Here is a 19,128-nt window from a genome sequence, read left to right on the forward strand (position 1 = left end):
TAAAACCACATTTGCATATTTAAGCAAGATATATTTGTAAAGCTAGTTCTATTATTGGATAGTAATATCCATTGTCTTATGCTACAAGCCCTGTTTGCAGGGCTTTCCGAGAAGATGTTCTATTTGCCAGATCCAGGAGCCCTGGGATTGGGTTCGATGCGCAGCAGCTGCTTGTGCTGTCCGATTATGTGCTCGATGTGATTGCATTCGCGCAGCTCGCCCTTGAACTGATCGAGGGTCTCATAGAGTACGGGATAGAGAGCGGGCAGCAGTCCATGATCGAGGGTGGGGAACAGATGATGCAGCACATGATCACCGAAGTGCGTGAGCACCAAGAACTGTGACCACTTCAGATCGCCGCGATCGATGATGGTGTCCACCTGGAACAGGCCCCAATCGCGATCCTCCCGATTCGCATCGCCCTCATGGTAGATTTCTGGATCGTGGTGCGCCGCATTCAGGCCGATTACGCAAAACGCGAAGCTGGCAATGGACGTCATCGCCAGCCACTGGCGTACGCAGAACAACAGAGTCGCCGACCCAGCCGATCCGAAGTACATGACCAGGGGAATGGTGAGGGGCAGCAGGTCGTGCCAGTACATAATATTGGTGTGACGCAGCGAGTAGAAGATGCTGTGCACACAGAGAGGTAATACGATTATTGATCTATCAGTTTTCACGATCGATCAGCCACCTACCGCGTGCCCATTTGTAGGAAGAAGGCAATGGCATAGGCGAAAGGTTCTGTCACCCAGGAAACGTAGCGCAGCGCCTTGGTCTTGATGTGCGGATTGGGCACCCAACAGAGCAGCGGCTCAAACATGCTCAGCTCCAGATCCATGTAGGAGTTGGGATAGATGTGGTGCGACATCGCATGCGAGATGCGCCACGAGCAAAAGTTCATCATGCCCAAATTGAAGGTGTACATCTGCCAGTTGTCGCGACGATGGAAATAGTTATGCGACACGATCACCGTCCAGCACAGAGCCACGCCGGCGAGGATCAGCGCCAGAAGGCTGTCATACTTGGCACTAGCCACGGCAAACAGATACGTGGACAACAAGATGCCCAGATGAATCAACTAAAGTCGAAGATAATTCTTGATCAGTCAGATCATCTATGAGGATCAGCAATGGTTCTCTACTCACATCGCTCTTTCGCTTTGGTGTCTTATCGATCGTCTTCAGCTGCTCGCGTACTTTCTCCTTGAGGGTCTTATAGAAGCCATCCTCGTGCAGAGTCAGAGTATAGATGCGCGGCTTGGCCGCATCTCTAACCTTGTACTTGGCGATCATTTTCTCGGGCGCCGTGGTCAAATGATGAGCTTCGAAGGCTTCCGTAATGTCCGTACCCTTAGTCTCACGTATCCAGAAGGGCCCGCCCGGATGTTTGTCAATGAACGAGGTGAAATCGTAAATGCCATCGTGGATGCGCCAAAGTCCTTCGGCCTCATCGTCCTGTCGCTTGCCCGTCTGCCAGCTGTGCACCGTGACCAGCGAGGAATTGCGATACGTTGGAAACTTGGTGGCTATGCCGCTCTTCTTCCATGTCTCAATCACCATGGTTAGCCTTGATCCTTGTTATCGATTCCGTATAGAACCTAAACCGAGCTGCCTCTACCGCGTACTGAACAGCATCTAATGCGCGTTTTAGACTTTTAAACGACGACATTTGCCTGTCGTAAATGAACAAATAACATGTGGTGTGAGTGTGCAAGACTAGCGTATACCCTGCAGTAAGAATCAGTAGAAATTGAAAACGATTTGTATTGATATTTTATCATGTTGTCGAAAATGCAATAGAAATTCGATAAATGGATAATGAGTTGGCATGGAACAGTTAAGAGTACACGACTGGAAATACTCTGTAATGCCTTTAGGTTTACATCTCTGATTCTTTTAAAGTTCCATGCCACACCCCCTAGCAATAGCACCCACTCGAGCAATATGCCCTTCCAGACCCAATTTCCAATCGATGCAGGGTATCAAAAATATTTCCATTATGATAACCATGACGCGTCGTATTATCAGCCCCGGCGATGTCGAGCCTGCGCTCATATTACAGCAACGGCATTACGAGTAGCCCTAAGCTGATGACATCGTCGGCTCGACACGTGAAAAACCGCTGGCTGAAGAGCACAGCGCCGGGGCGGTCTAGCAGATAGCCAGATCGGCTTACAATCAGTGCTGATGCGGATCAGACGCTGTTTGCTTGCAGACCCTGTGCTGGGGTCAGACCTAGGCTAATACCCACTTGATAGACAGCTCGCACTTTATAGGTGTTCGACGTTTTTGCATAGCTAACCAAGACTCAGCAGATTTTTGCATAGGGTATTTATTGTGAAATCAGCTAGGTTGAATCAAAACTAGTATTTGTTACTTGAAATTGACTTGCATTTAAGCGCAATTAAACACGTTTACATTATGAGAATTATTATGGGAAAATTGTTATGATTAGTTAAGTTAAGGGTAAGCTTCAATCAAAGTTGTATAACCTTTTGAAAAGGGGTTTTGATAAATGTAAATGCAAATTTTTATATAAATATGCTAGTTATTTTAATATACAAATTCTAGTCATTTTAATATTATAAATATTAAAAAACAATTTTTTTTCTAAAAAATCTGAGACTTCTGATTAGTGTAAGGGCGTTTAATCTTCGTTGTTTTCATCGCCCATTTTTCACTTATTTTTTTAATGACTGATAAGAGTATCTGTCCACAACTATAAAATCGACGTCTTGTCACACAGATGTATTTCACACTCTGAGCGATTAACATACACTCAAAACTAAATAATATAAATTTGGTAAGTGAACTATAAACAAGTAGCAGTGCCGTGATCAGGAGTACTCGACTAGCAGATACCCTAAGCTCAGCGCACAGCTGCTATTTATGTGAGATGTTGCGTTCATGCAGACAAATGAACAACCAAACATAGATATATCGAATCAACTCGTCATTCTGATCAAGAATCTATATACTTAAAAGACTCTGCTACGATTCCTTCTACCTGTTACATAAATGTTCATAAAATCGATTTACCCTCACTCTCTATTTTCAAAGTTTTCAGGGCAAACTAATACATATGCATATATATGTAAAATAGAAGGCGTGGCCTCAGCTTTGGCTGAACTTGTCTCTAGGAAATGTGGAAATAGTGGCAGTATTTATTCTAGCTACCTATTCCTATTTCAGTGTCATGTTAATATATTTTTATAGATTTCTTATCAAATTGTATAAATTTTCTTTTTTTTTTAATTTTTATATATTTATAGAATACAACATTTAAACAAGAATTTCAATTTAAAAATAATTTAATTTAATTTATAACTATGACAACTTAGGTATTCAAGATTTCAATTCAATTTAAAAACAGTCTAAAAGTCTTTAATGTCGTCTCAAGTTATTATGCGTTCTCATTTTAGTGAATAAACACTTTGTTTTGATAGTATTGTGTATGTCTATAATAAATATTATAATATACATATATAATACACATAATATTATTATATATATATGTACAAATATATTTGAATATTCATTTCTCATACACTGAAAATCGAAAATCAAGGAAGTTATAATGGGCTTGTTAAAATGTATTTAACAGACAGAAGGAGGCGTGGCTGACCTCATAAGGTATATACATATTTGATTACGACGACGACTTGAGATAATTTCGCAGAGTCTGTCTGTCCGTCTGTCTGTTCGTTCGCAGTGATCTCAGTAGCGAAGTACCAGGCCAGAAGAAATGATACGTAGCGTAAACAACTAACAGTACGTTAACAGTATTGTGTCTAATCTCTGTCAGTGAACATTTTTCGCTCTGCTATTCATTTCTGTTCGCCTGGGTCTTCGGAAACTTCTATGGGTACTTAAATGAGTACCAGGCGCCCATAAATGATCTGTAAGGGTGAGAATATTCGTTAACAGTAGAGTAACAGTGTACTGTTAATGCTTTATCTAATAGTGTGCTAACATTCTGCTGCTCATTTTTCAAATTTTGGCGCCAACGGCCACTGAAACAGCACCCTAAGTTATGTTACTATATTTTATATAGTTCATATATTTGACCGTTGATTTTTAAATGTTGCTGGAAATTAGCAGAATTGCCCTTTAAATAAAAAAAAAAAAAAACAACATTTTTGTATTATTTATTGAACAAAATTATTTATTGATTTTCAAATTTATACAATTTTCTGTGAATTAAATCTACAATTTTTTATTTATACATATTTATATACCTTATTATAAGACTGGAATTTTTTTACTTAACAGGTTTATATTTCGTCTAAATAATAATGATGTTTCGTCTAAGTAATAATGATGTTGATGGTGATGATGTTCTTGAACTTTCTTAGATGACGGTGCGGTTAGATCTGAAAATAAAAAAAAATATATATTTAGAATAAAATTAATTGCCAAGGTAGTAGCATTTACCTCTGATGAGTCATGATGAATATTGATGGGGGTATTACCTTTGGCTATGCGGTATGAACAGAAGATTGCCCTCTCTCTCTCTCTCTCTGAAGAATGAATTGGTACGACATGGTTGCAGCTCTATATATTTATATATATTTCCACCAAAAAATCTTAGAATTGAAACGAATCATAAAACAATATGCAAGTATTTACATAATGTGAATATTATAAATAATATTATAAATAAAAATAATATTAAGTTAAATAAAAATTATTATTTATTTGCTATTAATATTATTTATTTAAAGGCAATGAATTCGCCGCAAAACTTCTCCACAAGCTTTCGACTAAAGTCTTGGGTCATGCCCTGCGGCATGATCTATTTCCATATGGTCTCTCAGCATGCGTGTGTCTGAGCTGTTGAAGACACTGATAAGAGGCGCTACAAAAGCTCAAAGCTCTCTTCCATTTGATATGGCTGAAGAGCTTTTTATGAGAGAAACCAGAGCGAAGCGACTTTCCACGAAGCGCCTCACAAACAAAGCAGACGCCGAGTCGAAAAGGTTCTGCGGAGAATCAGACCGGTTTTATCATTGCATTAATTAACCGTTTGGACTTCGACTAATATATTATATGTATATAAACTAAATATATAAAACACTTGTGATTGGCTGTAGATTAGCAGCCAAATCGGTGAAAAATGGCTCCCAATCAGAAGCTGGCTGAGCTAGAGGCTTGGCGTGTATCTGGCATCACCCGTACATATCCCAGCTATCGCCGAGAGTGGCCCATCAGCGAAGAGAGGTGCGTCTGAACTCCATATAACCCCAACACAGTTATAGTCCATTCACATGCTCTTGCAGCTGGCTGGAGGGCAAACACAGCGACGATGCAGCCGAGGGTCTATGGCGTATCAGAGATAAGCTCTACGATCTGACGGATTTTGCAGGCCGACATCCGGGCGGCGCCTTCTGGATTGAGCGGACAAAGGGCACCGATATAACCGAGCCCTTCGAGTCACATCACATCGAGGAACACGCAGAGCGAATGCTCAGCAAATTCGAGGTGCGATCAGCTGCTCAGCCGAGAAATTATAAATTTACGCTGGAAGAGAAGAGTTTCTACCTGACCTTAAAGCGACGAGTGCGAGAGAAGCTGCGCCAGCTGAACTATCGACCCAGCCATAAAACAGATGTAAGTAGCTCGTAGAAGTATTTCTGTTTGTGAGCTTTAGCCAGATGATTAATTGATGATTTTGTATACATATATTAGATAATGGCTTAGAGCTATGACTGAAAGAGTGTGTTGTATGTATAATCTCTCTTTAAGAATTAGCAAGCAAAGAGATAAGACTGTAGTTCTAGTTTATAGATAGATCTATATTAATGTTTGCGAGATATTGGACTCTATTTACCTTGACCAGCTCTGTAAAATAATGAAACGTTATGGTTTCACGCCCATTGAAGGCGTATTAACATCAAAGTGTAAACTGAAAATACCGGTTCCAGATCTTGCTGGTAATATCGAAAGATATATTATATATATCTGGTCTTGACATCTTAAAGCTTCGTAGAAATCTAGATTTCTAGATTTACGGTCACGCTATTGATAGATAGATAATGTGTATAATAATAGGAAATATATGAAATCTTTTATGTTATAGCGTACTACACTTAATTGGAGTTACTAACTAAAAGCTTTATTGCTTAGGCAAGGTATAGAAATTTGCCATTCGCTTAGCTTAGCTGTAGGAATTTGCCTTATCTAAACTTCCTGGCCAAACATACTTAAACACCCACAGCTCCTGCATACTGGCATTCTGATCTCTGTGCTGCTCTTCAGCTGGGCTGGCACTGCCCTCAACTCCCTGCCACTGCGCGCCGTTGCGGGTCTGTCGCTCTGCTGGCTCTCGACGTCGGCTCACAACTACTTCCATCAGCGGGACAATTGGCGCATGTATAGCTTCAATCTGCTGCTGCTCAACTGCAACAGCTGGCGCATCTCGCACGCCTTGTCCCATCACATCTATCCCAATTCGTTGCACGACCTGGAGATGTCGCTCTTCGAGCCCTTCCTCTGCTGGGTGCCCAGCAGGCACTATGCGAGCAGAGTGCAGCGCGTGATCTCAGTGCTGATATCGCCTTTTATATATACGGTTATGAGTCTGGTGCAGTTTACCGAACGGTTAGTCAGGAAGCTTCTCCATTGATTGTAATATTTGTAATACATCCATTTCCATTTCAGTCTCGTCTACTCGCTGCTCAAACGGAACGTCATGTACTGGCACGATCTGCTGGGCTTCACGTTGCCCGTCTTTCTCTATGCATCCACCCATGCTGATCTCAGCTCTGTGATCGTTAGCTGGTTGATTATCCTCGGCATGGCCAGCTTTCTATTTGGTTTCATTGGCCTGACAGCGGCTCATCACGATCCGCGCATCTACCACGACGGCGATGCGCCGCGACCCGATCGCGACTGGGGTCTCTTTCAGCTCGACACGATCATCGATCGTGGCGACATCAAGTGGTCCGATTTGCTGGTGCTCACGCACTTTGGCGAGCATGCGCTGCATCACATGTTCCCCACTTTGGATCACGGAGTGCTGCGACAGCTCTACCCGGAGCTACAGCAAACCCTGAGAGAGTTCAAGTCGGAGCTGCGTGAAATGAACCATTGGGGCCACATCAAGGGGCAAACGCAGCAGCTGCTGCGCATGAAGACGAATCCCATTCCGCCGGGCAGCAAGAAAGCTGAATAGTTTATGAGCCAAGTTTAAGTGTTGTGCAGGTATTTGGGTGTACTAAGGCCTATAAAATTATATATAGTTAACTTTGTTATATTAAGAGTGTAAACGAGTTTTATGTGCCGCAATTAAAAACTGTCTCGGTTTTATATACTATTAATCAGCTGGGCCAAGGAAGTTGATAAAAGAAAGCTTTGCGCTCTGTATTCTTTTAACTCTCTCTCGCTCTCCCTCTCTCGCTTAGATTTATATATTGCAAGTTTAGCTAATACAAATAGTGAAGAGAGTAAATTAGCGTAATTTAAAAGCTCTTCTAATTGTGTCACGGCGTAATATAAATTACATAATTTCAATAGGTGTCTAATCGTCAAAATTTAGTTGTATGTCGAGAATGACAAAGCAGAAAGAGAAAGACGAGTGTGGGCGACTGGAATATACCCTGCAATTAATGAACATAACACATTTTATACAACTCGATATTTATCGATAACAAACATAGATAGAAGTTTACCTTGAAATTTGAAAATGGGCTCTGTTATTGGCTACATTTTGGAAAATATGTATTTATAAAGTGCTTTGCTATGTATCGACCTTACAAATATTTCATTTATTTATTTGTTTATTGGAGATTAGAAGTAGTCTAAAATTAAAAATTAAGCCCTGACAACTGGAACCTTTAGCTTAACATAAACATATATTAACTGTAGTACGCCAGTTAAATAGGCATCTATTTTCTATGGTCGAGTACGACTACATCAAAGTGAGTCCATCATCATTAAACTATATTCAACTTGATCAGACTGGTTTAATGTGGGCGTATTGTTTGGATCTCTAGTACACTAGATGTATAATTACATTCTATTGTGGAATCAATTTTATATGTATATATGTATACTAAAAATCAAATCAATATCTTGCAATATATATATTTTGATTGTAATTCATAAAATTTTCATCATTTAACTGAATTGTGGCACAAGCCCATGCCGTTTGTGCGGCTCGTAATCGGAATGTTAGTGATAGGCCGCAGAAAACAAAAATGGAAAAAAGTTCGATAACTCTCGTTTGGCTTTCAGTTATAAATAGAGCTGTTTGGGGCCTACAGTCGACTGGTCGAGAATAAAGCAGACCGAAGAACAGTCGTCAAGCAGCATGGCCACGTTACGGTTGAGTGTAGTCGGGCTCTGGCTCCTGCTGATCGCGCTGCCTGCGCGAGGGGCGAATATTTTGGGGCTGTTCAGCAGTCACAGTCAGTCGCATTTGATACTGCACATGTCGATGATCAAGGCGCTGGCCGAGAGCGGCCACAATGTGACCGTGGTGACCATGGTGAAGCCGACGATCATGCACAAGGACATTCATCTGATCGTGGTTCCAGTGACGGACGAGCAGGAGCGCATACTCGAGGGCCAGATGAAAGAGATGGCTGGGCAGAAGAACTCGGTCCTCTCCACAATGACTCGCATGCTGAGCGGCCTGAGTGTGATGATCGATTCGCAGTTTCAGTTGCTGTCGGATCCTCGATTCCAGCGCATCTACGAAACGAAGTTCGATTTGATGTTCATGGGCTACTTCATCAACGATTTCCAACTGGGCGTGGCCGCCAAGCTAAAGGTGCCTGTGATTGTCTCCTGGATGCAGGCGCCGATGACTATCATCAATGAATACGTGGGCAATCCGACAGAGGTCTCCTATGTGCCCAATCTGCAGACGGCTCTGGGCCAGGGTGAGCAGATGGGCTTTGCCAAGCGTCTAGAGAACCTCAGCAAGGAATTGCTTTTGAGGGCCATGATGTTCATATTTGACAGACAATCGGATCGGTTCTATGAGCAACAGTTCGGCGAGGAGCCCAACTTCCCCACGCTGGCCGAGATGAAGCGCAACGTGTCGTTGGTGTTCACGAACAGTCACACGATAAGCGAGGGTGCCATTCGTCCACTTGTGCCAGCCATCGTGGAAATCGGAGGCATTCAGCTCAAGGAGCAACCCGATCCGTTGCCGGAGGACATAGTCACGTTTCTGGAGGCATCTCAGCACGGAGCGATTTTGCTCTGCCTCGGCTCCAACATCAAGAGCACGGCTGTGAAACCGGAGCTGATACAGGCCATGTTCAAGGTGCTGTCGAGCCTGAAGCAGAATGTCATCTGGAAGTGGGAGGATCTCGAAAGTACGCCCGGCAAATCAGCAAATATACTCTATAAGAAATGGCTCCCCCAGGCCGACATACTGGCCCACCCCAAGATCAAGCTCTTCATCACGCACGCTGGCAAGGGCGGCATTACGGAGGCGCGCTACCACGGAGTGCCAATGGTGGCTCTACCGATCTTCGCTGATCAGCCCGCCAATGCGGATAGCATGGAAAAGTCGGGCTACGGGCTGTCCCAAGACCTGTTGCAGCTCAACGAGCAGAACTTCAGGGCAAAGATTGAGGAGGTAATTGGCAATGAGAAATACGCCAGGGCCATCAAGAGCTTCTCCAAACTTTACCGGGACAGACCGCTGACGGCCAAACAGTCCGTGGTCTACTGGACGGACTACGTGCTAAGGTACAACGGAGCCGTGCATCTGCAAAGTCCGGCCGTCCACATGTCCACCCTGGCCTACTTTAATATAGATGTTTACGCCGCAGTCTTGGCCGCTTTGTCTCTAGCTGTGCTCTTAACTTGGCTTGCCTTGAGATGCATTTACCGCAAATTGTGTGGAAAGTCACCGAAAGTTAAGAGGCAATGATTATAGTCAAAGATATCTATGTATGTGGAAACTGAATAAGTTTTGCTCGTAAAATTGGTATAGTCTAACAAGTATAATCAATAACTTAACTTTTAAGTAACAGTATTTATGTAAGCGAGAAATAATTAAAAGTCAGCTGACAGCTAAATGAGTCACTAAAGCAAAGCTTACAAATAGTAATAGTAGATTAATTTAAATGTCGACAGTTGTTACATGAGGAAGAAACTAAAATAAATACTCCATGATTAGTAAAAATATACAGTTTAATGTGTGCTAAAAAGCTCATATATGTTACATGTATATTTTATAAATAAAAAAATAAAAAAATGTATATATATATTATTTCAAGGCTTAATACTTAGTAGGTACCGCCTAAGAGGTGCTACAAGGAGAGACATGGAGCCTCGTGCAGAGCTGATATTTCAATTGTCCTAGACCTCTCTCTGTTTCTCCCTCACTCTCTCTCTCTCACTCTCTCACTTCCTCACTGTTTCTCTCTCTCTCTCTTTTTCTCTCTCTCTCTCTCTCTCTCTCTCTCTCACTCTCTCTCTCTCTCTCTCACTCTCTCTCTCTCTCTCTCTCTCTCTCTCTCTCTCTCTCTCTCTCTCTCTCTCTCTCTCTCTCTCTCTCTCACGGGCCTCGCTATGCTAACTTATTTATTTTCTAAATGTAGCTTTCATATAGTTTTGCCATATAGGTATCGTCGGAGTAGATTTTACCCATTTCTTGATTTTCATGTTTCGCTTAGAAACTAAAGATTATCAATAATTTAGTAAAGGAAAGATTAAGATTATCAATAATTAGGTAAATAGGAGGTTAAGATTAACAATAATTCAGGGAAAATAAGTAAATGACTTGTGAAAATAAGTCTTTAGTTGAGTTTATCAACTTGTTCGTAATTTTAGTATACATATTAGTATTTAGTAAAATTCATTTGTACTAAAAATATATTTTAATAAAAATATACATTTTAGATTAAGAAACACAATTGAATAACAGAGTTTAAGAAACGAAAAATAGCCAAAAATTCATTAATATTAATTTTGTTGTAGCCCAATCTATAGGTGGTAGCACATCGGCTTAGTACTGATAAGGCTTATCGTTGTATAAATAAATGTACAGACATTACCAAACCGACTCTTTGAATGCTGAATGCTGCGTCGCTGTCCGTTCAGTTGAGATCAAGTCCTCGGGCAATCATGAGCCGAGATAAAGTTCAGTTGGCTGCTTGCGCAATTATTCTGCTCGTGTTGCCCTGCCGGCCAATAGATGGCGCCAACATCTTGGGCCTCTTCAGCACGTTCAGTCCGTCGCATTTGGTGGTGCACATGGCGATGATGCGAGCCCTGGCCGATCGCGGACACAACGTGACCATTGTCTCGGCCATCAAGCCCAGGCTGGTGCCGCATGAGAACATTACACTGATCCTAGCGCCCATGAGCGAAGCGACCTTGGCGGAGGTCAATCAGTTCATGGAGAGCTCGACCAAGGAGAAGCCATCGATGAACGGCATCTTCTACAGAATGCTGATCAAAGCGGCCGTCATGCTAGACTGTCAATATGAATTCCTATTGCATCCCAATGTGCGGGCCATTTACGAGCGGCCGCAAACGAAATTCGATCTGCTCTTTCTCGGCTTCATGTTCAATGATTACCAGCTGGGCGTGGCAGCCAAACTGGGCATACCCGCTGTCATTAGCTGGGTGGGCGTGCCATTCACGTTCATCGACGACGAGGTGGGCAACATTTACGATCCGGCCTATGTGCCCAACTTGAAAGTGGGCGTGGCTAGCAGCCAACGTGCCATGGACTTTGGCCAGCGCCTGAAGAACTACTGCACCTGGGTATTCCTAAAAACCATCGCCTTCATCTTGGATAGGCGCATGGAAAACTATTACAAGTGAGTGACAGTCCACTAGAGTCCACATAGAGCAACAGAACTGAATTCGTTTCTCCTTCAGCGGCGCCTTTGGAGCGGATCTGCAGATGCCCAGCTACTGGGACGCTAGGCGGAATATATCGCTGCTCTTCTACAATTATCACTCGCACAGCGAGGGTCCAGTCCGTCCCACTGTGCCCCAGTCCATAGAAGTTGGCGGCGTGCAGATTAAGGAGCAGCCAGATCCGTTGCCCAGCGAGCTGGCTGAGTTCTTGGATAATGCCAAGGCAGGCGCCATCTTCTTCAGCCTGGGCACCAATGTCAAGAGCGGCTACTTCACCCCGAATGTGATGGAGGCCTTCTTCAAGGTCCTCTCCAGCCAGCCGCTGCGCGTCATCTGGAAGTGGGACGATCTGCAGCACACCCCAGGCAATGCCTCGAACATCTACTATCACAACTGGCTGCCCCAGGACGACATCCTGGCCCATCCCAACACCAAGCTGTTCATTACACACGCCGGCAAGGGCGGCATTGCCGAGGCCCAGTACCACGGCGTGCCCATGGTGGCAATGCCCATCTTCGGCGATCAGCACGGCAATGCGGACAACATGGTCTACGCTGGCTTCGGCCTGAGTGTGGACTGGACCACGCTCACAGAGGCCTCGCTGGCGCAGACCCTCAACGAGGTGCTGCAGAATGCCTCATATCGCGAGAGGGTGCGCAGCTTTTCGGCTCTCTATCGCGACCGTCCACTCACCGCACGCCAATCGGTTGTCTATTGGACGGAGTACGTGCTGAGGCACAAGGGCGCCTACCATCTGCAGAATCCTGCACTGCACCTGGCCTTTGTCGCCCGACACAATCTCGACGTTTACGCCTGCCTACTGATCCTACTTGCAGTCTCTCTGACTCTTTTAAAACTGTTGCTGCGCTGCATTTGGCAACAACTGCGAACACTCGCACCCTCTAAAGACAAGGTCAAGAGACAATAGACGCAGCTACATCTTGTTAATCCAACCGAATTAATCGACTGCACTCATTACGCATACGGCGCGTGTCGCGACAACCATCAAATTGGCCATTTAGATACGCATACATATATATATATAGATAATCATTTATATGTATATGTATATATAATATACTCGTGTGTATATAAGCAGCGCCATATAAGTATCAACAAGTTGCCAACACTCGTATTGACTATTAATAGGCGCCGATTGTCCATTCAGCTGCCTCTCCCGCTCTTAGTTTACAATTACACTGAACCAAATGGCTTAGTAAGAAAATATTCGTTTCATAGAAACTCCATATATATGATAATATATATATATATATATAATATTCTGTTTTAAGAAATGAAATTGTATTGAATGGCATTAAAAATTAAAAAAAAATATATATATATATATACGAGTATATATAAAAAAGAAAACACTACAGAATTTGTTTTTAATTTTACTCAGACTTTAAAATAAATAAAAAAAATATATTTTATTAAAATTTAAAAGTAAATAAGATATTAAAGCTAAATTGATAAAAAGAAAATCAATTTTTACAAAATTAAATCTAAAAATAAATAAATAAAAAAAAAGTGTTAAAAAAAAAAAATTAATAAAAATAATATAAATTAAATTAAATCAACAATATTGTAAGGATTCAATAAATTCATTAAACTGTCAAGAATAGCTTGATAAAATATTTATTAATATACCAATATATAATAATATGTAAATAAATTATATAAATATAAATTAATATTTAATGCTTAGCTTCATAGCAAATTTTCTGTCTGTGTAAAATATACGTTAGTGCAGCACTTAAATATTGTTTTTTTTTTTGTACTTCAAGATTTACTACTATTCCTGAGATAAGCATTTTACGTGATTACGTTACGTATGAGAACCCATAGAGACAATATCAATTATTGTTTACAATCCATGTAAATAAGCGATTTCATTTTTGTACAGTGCAAGTTTTTCCCCATTAACTGCGTGACTCGCATCTGTTCAAGCGATTCTCGCACAGCTCTCAGTGTCGCCGTTGCCATCGAAACGAGCAAAACGAACGCGAATTTACGCGATTTTCATTCTGGTTTGTTTTTTATTTAGTTTTTCAAATACGAATTCCCTAATTGCCAATTTGTAGTTGTTGTTTTTCTCTCAGTTTATATATAAAACTATATTTGTGCCGGGCAAGTTATGCATATAAATGATATATGTATGCATATACAATCCACTTAGAATATTAACCTATCGTGCTCTTTAATCAAAGATCAATAGTGGAATGCAGTCCGTTGACATTGCGCTCTCTGAGTCAGATATAATCATTACTATTAAGAGAGCCGACAATTTCATAATTTTCCGCTAGTATTTCTCTTAATATGACGTGTGCATTTTATGTTTATGTGATAACGTTAAGCAATTGGTTACATTTCACAATTCAGGACAGGTAGCTAGCAACCGATTGTCGTTAATACCCTGGCTTGCACTCAAATAAAGAATGTCTGCAAAATGGGGTATTATGATGCAGTGATTATTTATGTAACAGCAAAAGTAAGATTTCAAATAATTATCATATACCATTCGTTTGATATTGAAGCTGACCAAGCCAATGTAATGGAAGTCGTATCTGTTTAACAGATAAGCTATTCAGGAGTCTTGATGAAAAACAGGTTAGATAATAATGGTAAACAAATTCAAGTAATAATGAAATTCGTCTAAAAAATAAAATATACTGTTTATATTATCAAAACCGTTTTAAAGTTTAAAAAATAACGATCATGTCCTATACGTTTTTATGTAGTTGTAATAAAATATATAGCTGGGTCTATCGATGCATTTTTTAGGTTGCTTGAGATCGATAAGAATCGATAACACACACAAGCTGCTAAAATGCACCATAAAATTACAAATTGAGCAATTTCTATTCCAATGAGCCAATAATTGTTTTAAATGATGACTACACAAAATTAACAAAAATCAAAAATCAATTTCATTAATATATAAGACACTATTTATCGATATCTAACGAGGCATAAATAGAAGGTAGTTAGTATTGCCCATAAGTGCAAGTACATGTTGTACTTTAAAGTAGGGTATTCATCAGGCTGATTACATCTCGCCCTCCCTTATCAGTGTTTCGACTTATGTATAACATTTACAGAGCGGACCGCTAAACAATAACGTGGCCGGCGATTCCAGAGCGCTTATCAGCAGGCATCGAGGCTTATCAGACGGCCCCCGGTCTTTATATAAATGAATGCAGTCAAGGCACACTATTTAGTTTGTTAACGAATGCATTGTCCGAAAGACTTCAACATGGGTCGATCGCTGCTGTCCGGCACATTTGTGTGCCTCCTGCTTGGAGTCTTTTTGCTGCAATCGCCCAGTGTCGAGGGCGCCAACATATTGGGCGTCTTCACCAGCCACAGTCCATCGCATTTCATAATCAACATGTCGATTATGAAGGCCTTGGCTGAGGATGGGCACAATGTGACCGTGGTATCGGGCACTCCTCCAAAAGTGACCCACAAGAGCATCAAGCACATCGTTATCCCGCTGAGTGCAGCCGAGGAGAAGGAGTTGAATGATGGCATGAGTGTCTTGGCCAAGGAGAAGCCATCGGTGTATACAACGTTCAGGAATATATTCGGTTCGCTGGCTATGCTTATCTATAAGCAAGTGGATGTCCTGGAGGACAAACGATTCACCGATCTCTACAAGAACAAAGACAACAAATTCGACGCAGTTATTGTTGGTTTCTTCTTCAACAACTATCAGGTGGGACTGGGTAGCCTCTTCAATTGTCCCATAATTCTGACCTGGACTGGGCCGCCGATGATGCAAATCGACAGAAATATCGGCAATCCCGAATTGATTTCGTCAGTGCCATCCATGCATGTAGCCGTAGCTCCTGGCCGAGCGATGAACTTTAAGGAGCGTCTAGCCAATTTTGGTGGCACCATGTTCTTCCGTCTGTTTGCCTTCTACTTGGAGATACTTAATAATAGGTTTTATGAGTAAGTATTTGAATCTCGTTTACTTTTCATATACATTAAATCCATAATTGATCAATTTCTAGTCGTTTATGGGGTAATATTCCGTCCATGATGACCTATGAGCAGGCCAAGCAAAACATTTCCCTGGCTTTTTGCAGTAGTCACGGTATAAGCGAGGGACCCATTAGGCCCAATGTTCCAGCGCTTGTGGAGATTGGGGGCATACAGATTAAGGATAAGCCGGATCCACTGCCCGAGGATATTCAGGAGTTTTTGGATGGGGCCAAGCACGGCGCCATTCTCTTCAGTCTGGGCAGTAATCTGAAAGGCGACCACATTGATCCACAGGTAGTCAAAAAGATATTCAAAGTGCTCTCTGGGCTGAAGCAGCGTGTGATCTGGAAGTGGGATGATCTGGACAAGTTGCCTGGCAAATCGGCAAATATTCTCTTTAAGAAGTGGATGCCACAGGACGACATTCTCGCCCACCCCAACATCAAGCTTTTCATCACGCATGCAGGCAAAGGAGGCGTCACCGAGTCCCAGTACCATGGCAAGCCCATGCTGGCTCTTCCAGTGTTCGCCGATCAGCCGGGAAATGCTGATAAGCTGGTGGAATCGGGTTATGGCTTGAGGCTCGACTTGATGACCCTAGAGGTGAACGAATTCAGGGACGCAATCAAGGAGCTGCTGAGCAATCCCACCTACACCAATAAGATTCAACAGTTCTCAAGGATTTATCGCGATCGTCCTATGTCGGCCCGCGATTCGGTTATCTACTGGGTCAACTATGTGCTTCGTCATCACGGAGCTGCCCATATGCAGAGTCCCCTAGTCAAAATGGGCTATATTGCTACCCACAACATTGACTTGTATCTACTACTGGCCGCGATACTCTTGGTTATCGTTCTGATAAGCAAAGCTGTGTTGAGGTTCGTATGGAGCAAGTGCTGTGGTGGCAAAGCCACGAAGCAAAAGTCTTCACAAAAAACAAAGGTCAAGAAGCACTAACATATTATTAGTATTGTAAATAAAACGAATTAAGAACTACGATTTTATATAAATTGTTATGTATAGATAAACGACAATAAAAATCGATGTAAATATGACGAACTGGAAAAGTTCTTATACTGTTGATAAGATATTTGGAAGATTCACAAGTGGTTGCTGAACACGCTAATCTGAACACACGTGGTTCGTGTCTTTGTTACACAAATGTCAATCATAAATACTTGTTTAACTTTCATTTAATTTCAAAATGAATGGTATAAACTGAAGCTCTATGTATCTGTGCACGAAAAATTATTTTTATAATCTTATATGAAACTTACACTTATGAATTTAGTCCAGATAGTACCGGGGAGTACCCCTTAGCATATATTTTCGTGAGTTTGTATTTACAATAAACTTTAGGATCGTATTTGTTCCTCCGCTTCAGCTTTTCGTTCAGTAGATGGAACTGTCGGGGCTGGCTTATCAGTTGCCAAAAACTTTTGCAAGCTCTCTGCCGTCACAAGTCCACTGTCGTCCGCATAATGCATGAGATCACAAATGATGGGCGACTCTACGACTAGAATATACTGACATGTCTTCGGCTCCAGTAAGTACATGGAGACCGCTGTGCCACTGGTGGTGACTGGAGTGCAAGTTAGCTTAACGTCCACCTCGCGTGGCAGACCGCTGCGATCGCAGTGTGTGCCCTTCTCATAGTGATGCCATAAGGATGAAGTGAAACCTGGACGACGTGCACCTTTATCGGGATTTGAACTGGCCCACAAGCGATGCGATTCCTCAGAGAAGTAACCCAAAAACAATTCGACTTCGCTATTTTTATCCTTATGGAATTGGCGCACATGCCGGCCATAACAGAATTCGTACTTCCACCAGCCGGTGCCCTGCCGGGAAGAGGGATAAGTAAATGAAGATATTGTGTATATTTTTAGCTACTTACTCCAGTTAGACAATTCTTGCCAGAAATGAATTCTTTGATGGGTGTCAGATCATTCAAAGGCGCTGGAGTAGTGCCTGGTGCGGATCGCGAAATCAAGTGTTGATAATCATTTTCCACATCAATATCACCATTCGCCATCAGCTCCAATATGATTTTATCCACATCCCCGCTGTACTTGAATGTAACCATATCGCCATCTGTCTTGGACCACAACTTGGCAGGTGCTTTGCTCTCCTTCGACACAAGCAAATCGTTTTCACTCTCCTCCCATTCGCTCAGCTCTTGGCGGAGCATACTAATTGGTTTATGTGGATCCGTTTGTGAATTGAAGCACTTGATGGATATCTCTTTGGTCTCCTCAGCATGAAAAGCAGGTATAGCACAAAGCGTTGAGCTCAAAATAATAGCTTCATAGTTGCACGACGAGGTCTCCTTGAATGAATAGATGTCATCCTTGCCATGTGGATAACAGACATAGCGCACCATTGTCGTTCTCGGCGCATCAATAATATCACACATTGTTCCATCGGTGAACTCCATTTCAAAGTATGGATATCTAGTATTATCGATCTTCAACGTCTTGTACTTTGGCTTGCCCTCGGATTTACGTTCCAGCTCCCAGGTCTTTTTAGCCAGTTCAGTTTTCTCCTCACTCCATTTGCCCAAATAGTATTCCTGGAACTTCACATTTTTGCCTTCGCGCTCCTCGTGATACTGACGCACATGATGGCCATGGCAGATCTCATACGACCAATAGGCTTCAATTCGGAACGAGCAGGTGGCTGCCGAGAAGATTGGCTGCAGGAGCGCAATTGGAGCTATGTGAGAAAGTAATTTAATATAATTGAGAGTCTGCTAAAGAAGATATGTATTCAATATTTACACAGCTCCGGCTGGTTGGCTTTCTCCTCCTCCTTGGGCGTCTCCAGCTCTGGTATTAGACATTCGTATTTTTCCTTCTCTTGTGTATAAAAGGTACGCAGCTGACTGCCCAACTCCTTTAATGCATGGAAAACCTCATTAGTATTTATATTACAGCAACAACACTTTATTTTCACCTACCGGATCACTTAATAAATTAGGCACTTCGAAATCTATTTTGTAGAGCACGGAATCATCAAAGTCTTTGGCATCGTGCGCTATTGCTACAGCGACCAGCAGCAAGAGCAGCAGCATTTTATGGTCCATGGTCTTGGCTTATTTTGTGCTGCAATTTAATTTATTTTTAAATTTATTATGTTTTGGATATTTACAATTTTATTGTCATTGCAAGCGCAAAATACACGTCGTCAAGAAAAAAAATAAACATATGCTTTTTTCAGCTGATTTGAGAATGTTATTTGTTCACGCCACGCCGTGAATGGCAAAAAGTGTGTACATATTACATTTTTTCCAATAACAAATATT

General features: G+C 42.0%; 6 protein-coding genes across 6 annotated transcripts; 4 read left to right on the forward strand and 2 right to left on the reverse strand.

Annotated features, from left to right (window-relative positions):
- Window positions 1-10: 10 nt before the first annotated feature.
- On the reverse strand, window positions 11-1,645 carry Cyt-b5-r (Cytochrome b5-related). Its single transcript, XM_030385701.2, has 3 exons — window positions 1,149-1,645; window positions 699-1,081; window positions 11-633 (listed from the first exon to the last, which is right to left on the reverse strand). Exons 1-3 carry the CDS (start codon window positions 1,560-1,562, stop codon window positions 120-122), a joined length of 1,311 nt encoding a protein of 436 aa, XP_030241561.1. The 5' UTR covers window positions 1,563-1,645; the 3' UTR covers window positions 11-119.
- A 3,295-nt stretch (window positions 1,646-4,940) lies between these two features.
- Window positions 4,941-7,352, forward strand: LOC115563158 (cytochrome b5-related protein). Its single transcript, XM_030385708.2, has 4 exons — window positions 4,941-5,222; window positions 5,282-5,612; window positions 6,220-6,602; window positions 6,663-7,352. The coding sequence occupies exons 1-4, from the start codon at window positions 5,119-5,121 to the stop codon at window positions 7,174-7,176; spliced, it is 1,332 nt and encodes a 443-aa protein (XP_030241568.1). The 5' UTR covers window positions 4,941-5,118; the 3' UTR covers window positions 7,177-7,352.
- Window positions 7,353-8,233: 881 nt separating this feature from the next.
- Window positions 8,234-10,148, forward strand: Ugt37C2 (UDP-glycosyltransferase family 37 member C2). The gene has a single exon (XM_030385707.2). It carries the CDS (start codon window positions 8,314-8,316, stop codon window positions 9,889-9,891), a length of 1,578 nt encoding a protein of 525 aa, XP_030241567.1. The 5' UTR covers window positions 8,234-8,313; the 3' UTR covers window positions 9,892-10,148.
- A 910-nt stretch (window positions 10,149-11,058) lies between these two features.
- On the forward strand, window positions 11,059-13,094 carry Ugt37E1 (UDP-glycosyltransferase family 37 member E1). Its single transcript, XM_030385705.2, has 2 exons — window positions 11,059-11,791; window positions 11,853-13,094. The coding sequence occupies exons 1-2, from the start codon at window positions 11,091-11,093 to the stop codon at window positions 12,760-12,762; spliced, it is 1,611 nt and encodes a 536-aa protein (XP_030241565.1). The 5' UTR covers window positions 11,059-11,090; the 3' UTR covers window positions 12,763-13,094.
- A 623-nt stretch (window positions 13,095-13,717) lies between these two features.
- Window positions 13,718-16,883, forward strand: Ugt37D1 (UDP-glycosyltransferase family 37 member D1). Its single transcript, XM_089257035.1, has 3 exons — window positions 13,718-13,864; window positions 14,938-15,791; window positions 15,854-16,883. The coding sequence occupies exons 2-3, from the start codon at window positions 15,067-15,069 to the stop codon at window positions 16,779-16,781; spliced, it is 1,653 nt and encodes a 550-aa protein (XP_089113161.1). The 5' UTR covers window positions 13,718-13,864; window positions 14,938-15,066; the 3' UTR covers window positions 16,782-16,883.
- A 227-nt stretch (window positions 16,884-17,110) lies between these two features.
- LOC115563146 (endoplasmic reticulum lectin 1) lies at window positions 17,111-19,042 on the reverse strand. Its single transcript, XM_030385648.2, has 4 exons — window positions 18,784-19,042; window positions 18,605-18,719; window positions 17,722-18,539; window positions 17,111-17,665 (listed from the first exon to the last, which is right to left on the reverse strand). The coding sequence occupies exons 1-4, from the start codon at window positions 18,907-18,909 to the stop codon at window positions 17,180-17,182; spliced, it is 1,545 nt and encodes a 514-aa protein (XP_030241508.1). The 5' UTR covers window positions 18,910-19,042; the 3' UTR covers window positions 17,111-17,179.
- Window positions 19,043-19,128: the final 86 nt, after the last annotated feature.

This window comes from Drosophila navojoa, chromosome 3, assembly GCF_054131105.1.
Source record: "Drosophila navojoa isolate 15081-1374.11 chromosome 3, UAZ_NAV_1.0, whole genome shotgun sequence".
Lineage (NCBI taxonomy): Eukaryota > Metazoa > Arthropoda > Insecta > Diptera > Drosophilidae > Drosophila > Drosophila navojoa.

Coding starts and splice junctions, on each gene's coding strand:
- LOC115563158 (XM_030385708.2), top strand. CDS start 5,119: ATGGCTCCCAATCAGAAGCTGGCTGAGCTAGAGGCTTGGCGTGTATCT. Junction 5,613..6,219: donor GACCCAGCCATAAAACAGAT/GTAAGTAGCTCG, acceptor AAACACCCACAG/CTCCTGCATACTGGCATTCT. Junction 6,603..6,662: donor CTGGTGCAGTTTACCGAACG/GTTAGTCAGGAA, acceptor TTTCCATTTCAG/TCTCGTCTACTCGCTGCTCA.
- Ugt37C2 (XM_030385707.2), top strand. CDS start 8,314: ATGGCCACGTTACGGTTGAGTGTAGTCGGGCTCTGGCTCCTGCTGATC.
- Ugt37E1 (XM_030385705.2), top strand. CDS start 11,091: ATGAGCCGAGATAAAGTTCAGTTGGCTGCTTGCGCAATTATTCTGCTC. Junction 11,792..11,852: donor CGCATGGAAAACTATTACAA/GTGAGTGACAGT, acceptor TTTCTCCTTCAG/CGGCGCCTTTGGAGCGGATC.
- LOC115563146 (XM_030385648.2), bottom strand. CDS start 18,909: ATGGACCATAAAATGCTGCTGCTCTTGCTGCTGGTCGCTGTAGCAATA. Junction 18,720..18,783: donor CTAATTTATTAAGTGATCCG/GTAGGTGAAAAT, acceptor CATGCATTAAAG/GAGTTGGGCAGTCAGCTGCG. Junction 18,540..18,604: donor AGCCAACCAGCCGGAGCTGT/GTAAATATTGAA, acceptor TTTCTCACATAG/CTCCAATTGCGCTCCTGCAG.
- Ugt37D1 (XM_089257035.1), top strand. CDS start 15,067: ATGCATTGTCCGAAAGACTTCAACATGGGTCGATCGCTGCTGTCCGGC. Junction 15,792..15,853: donor CTTAATAATAGGTTTTATGA/GTAAGTATTTGA, acceptor ATCAATTTCTAG/TCGTTTATGGGGTAATATTC.
- Cyt-b5-r (XM_030385701.2), bottom strand. CDS start 1,562: ATGGTGATTGAGACATGGAAGAAGAGCGGCATAGCCACCAAGTTTCCA. Junction 1,082..1,148: donor CACCAAAGCGAAAGAGCGAT/GTGAGTAGAGAA, acceptor CTTCGACTTTAG/TTGATTCATCTGGGCATCTT. Junction 634..698: donor TTCCTACAAATGGGCACGCG/GTAGGTGGCTGA, acceptor CTGTGTGCACAG/CATCTTCTACTCGCTGCGTC.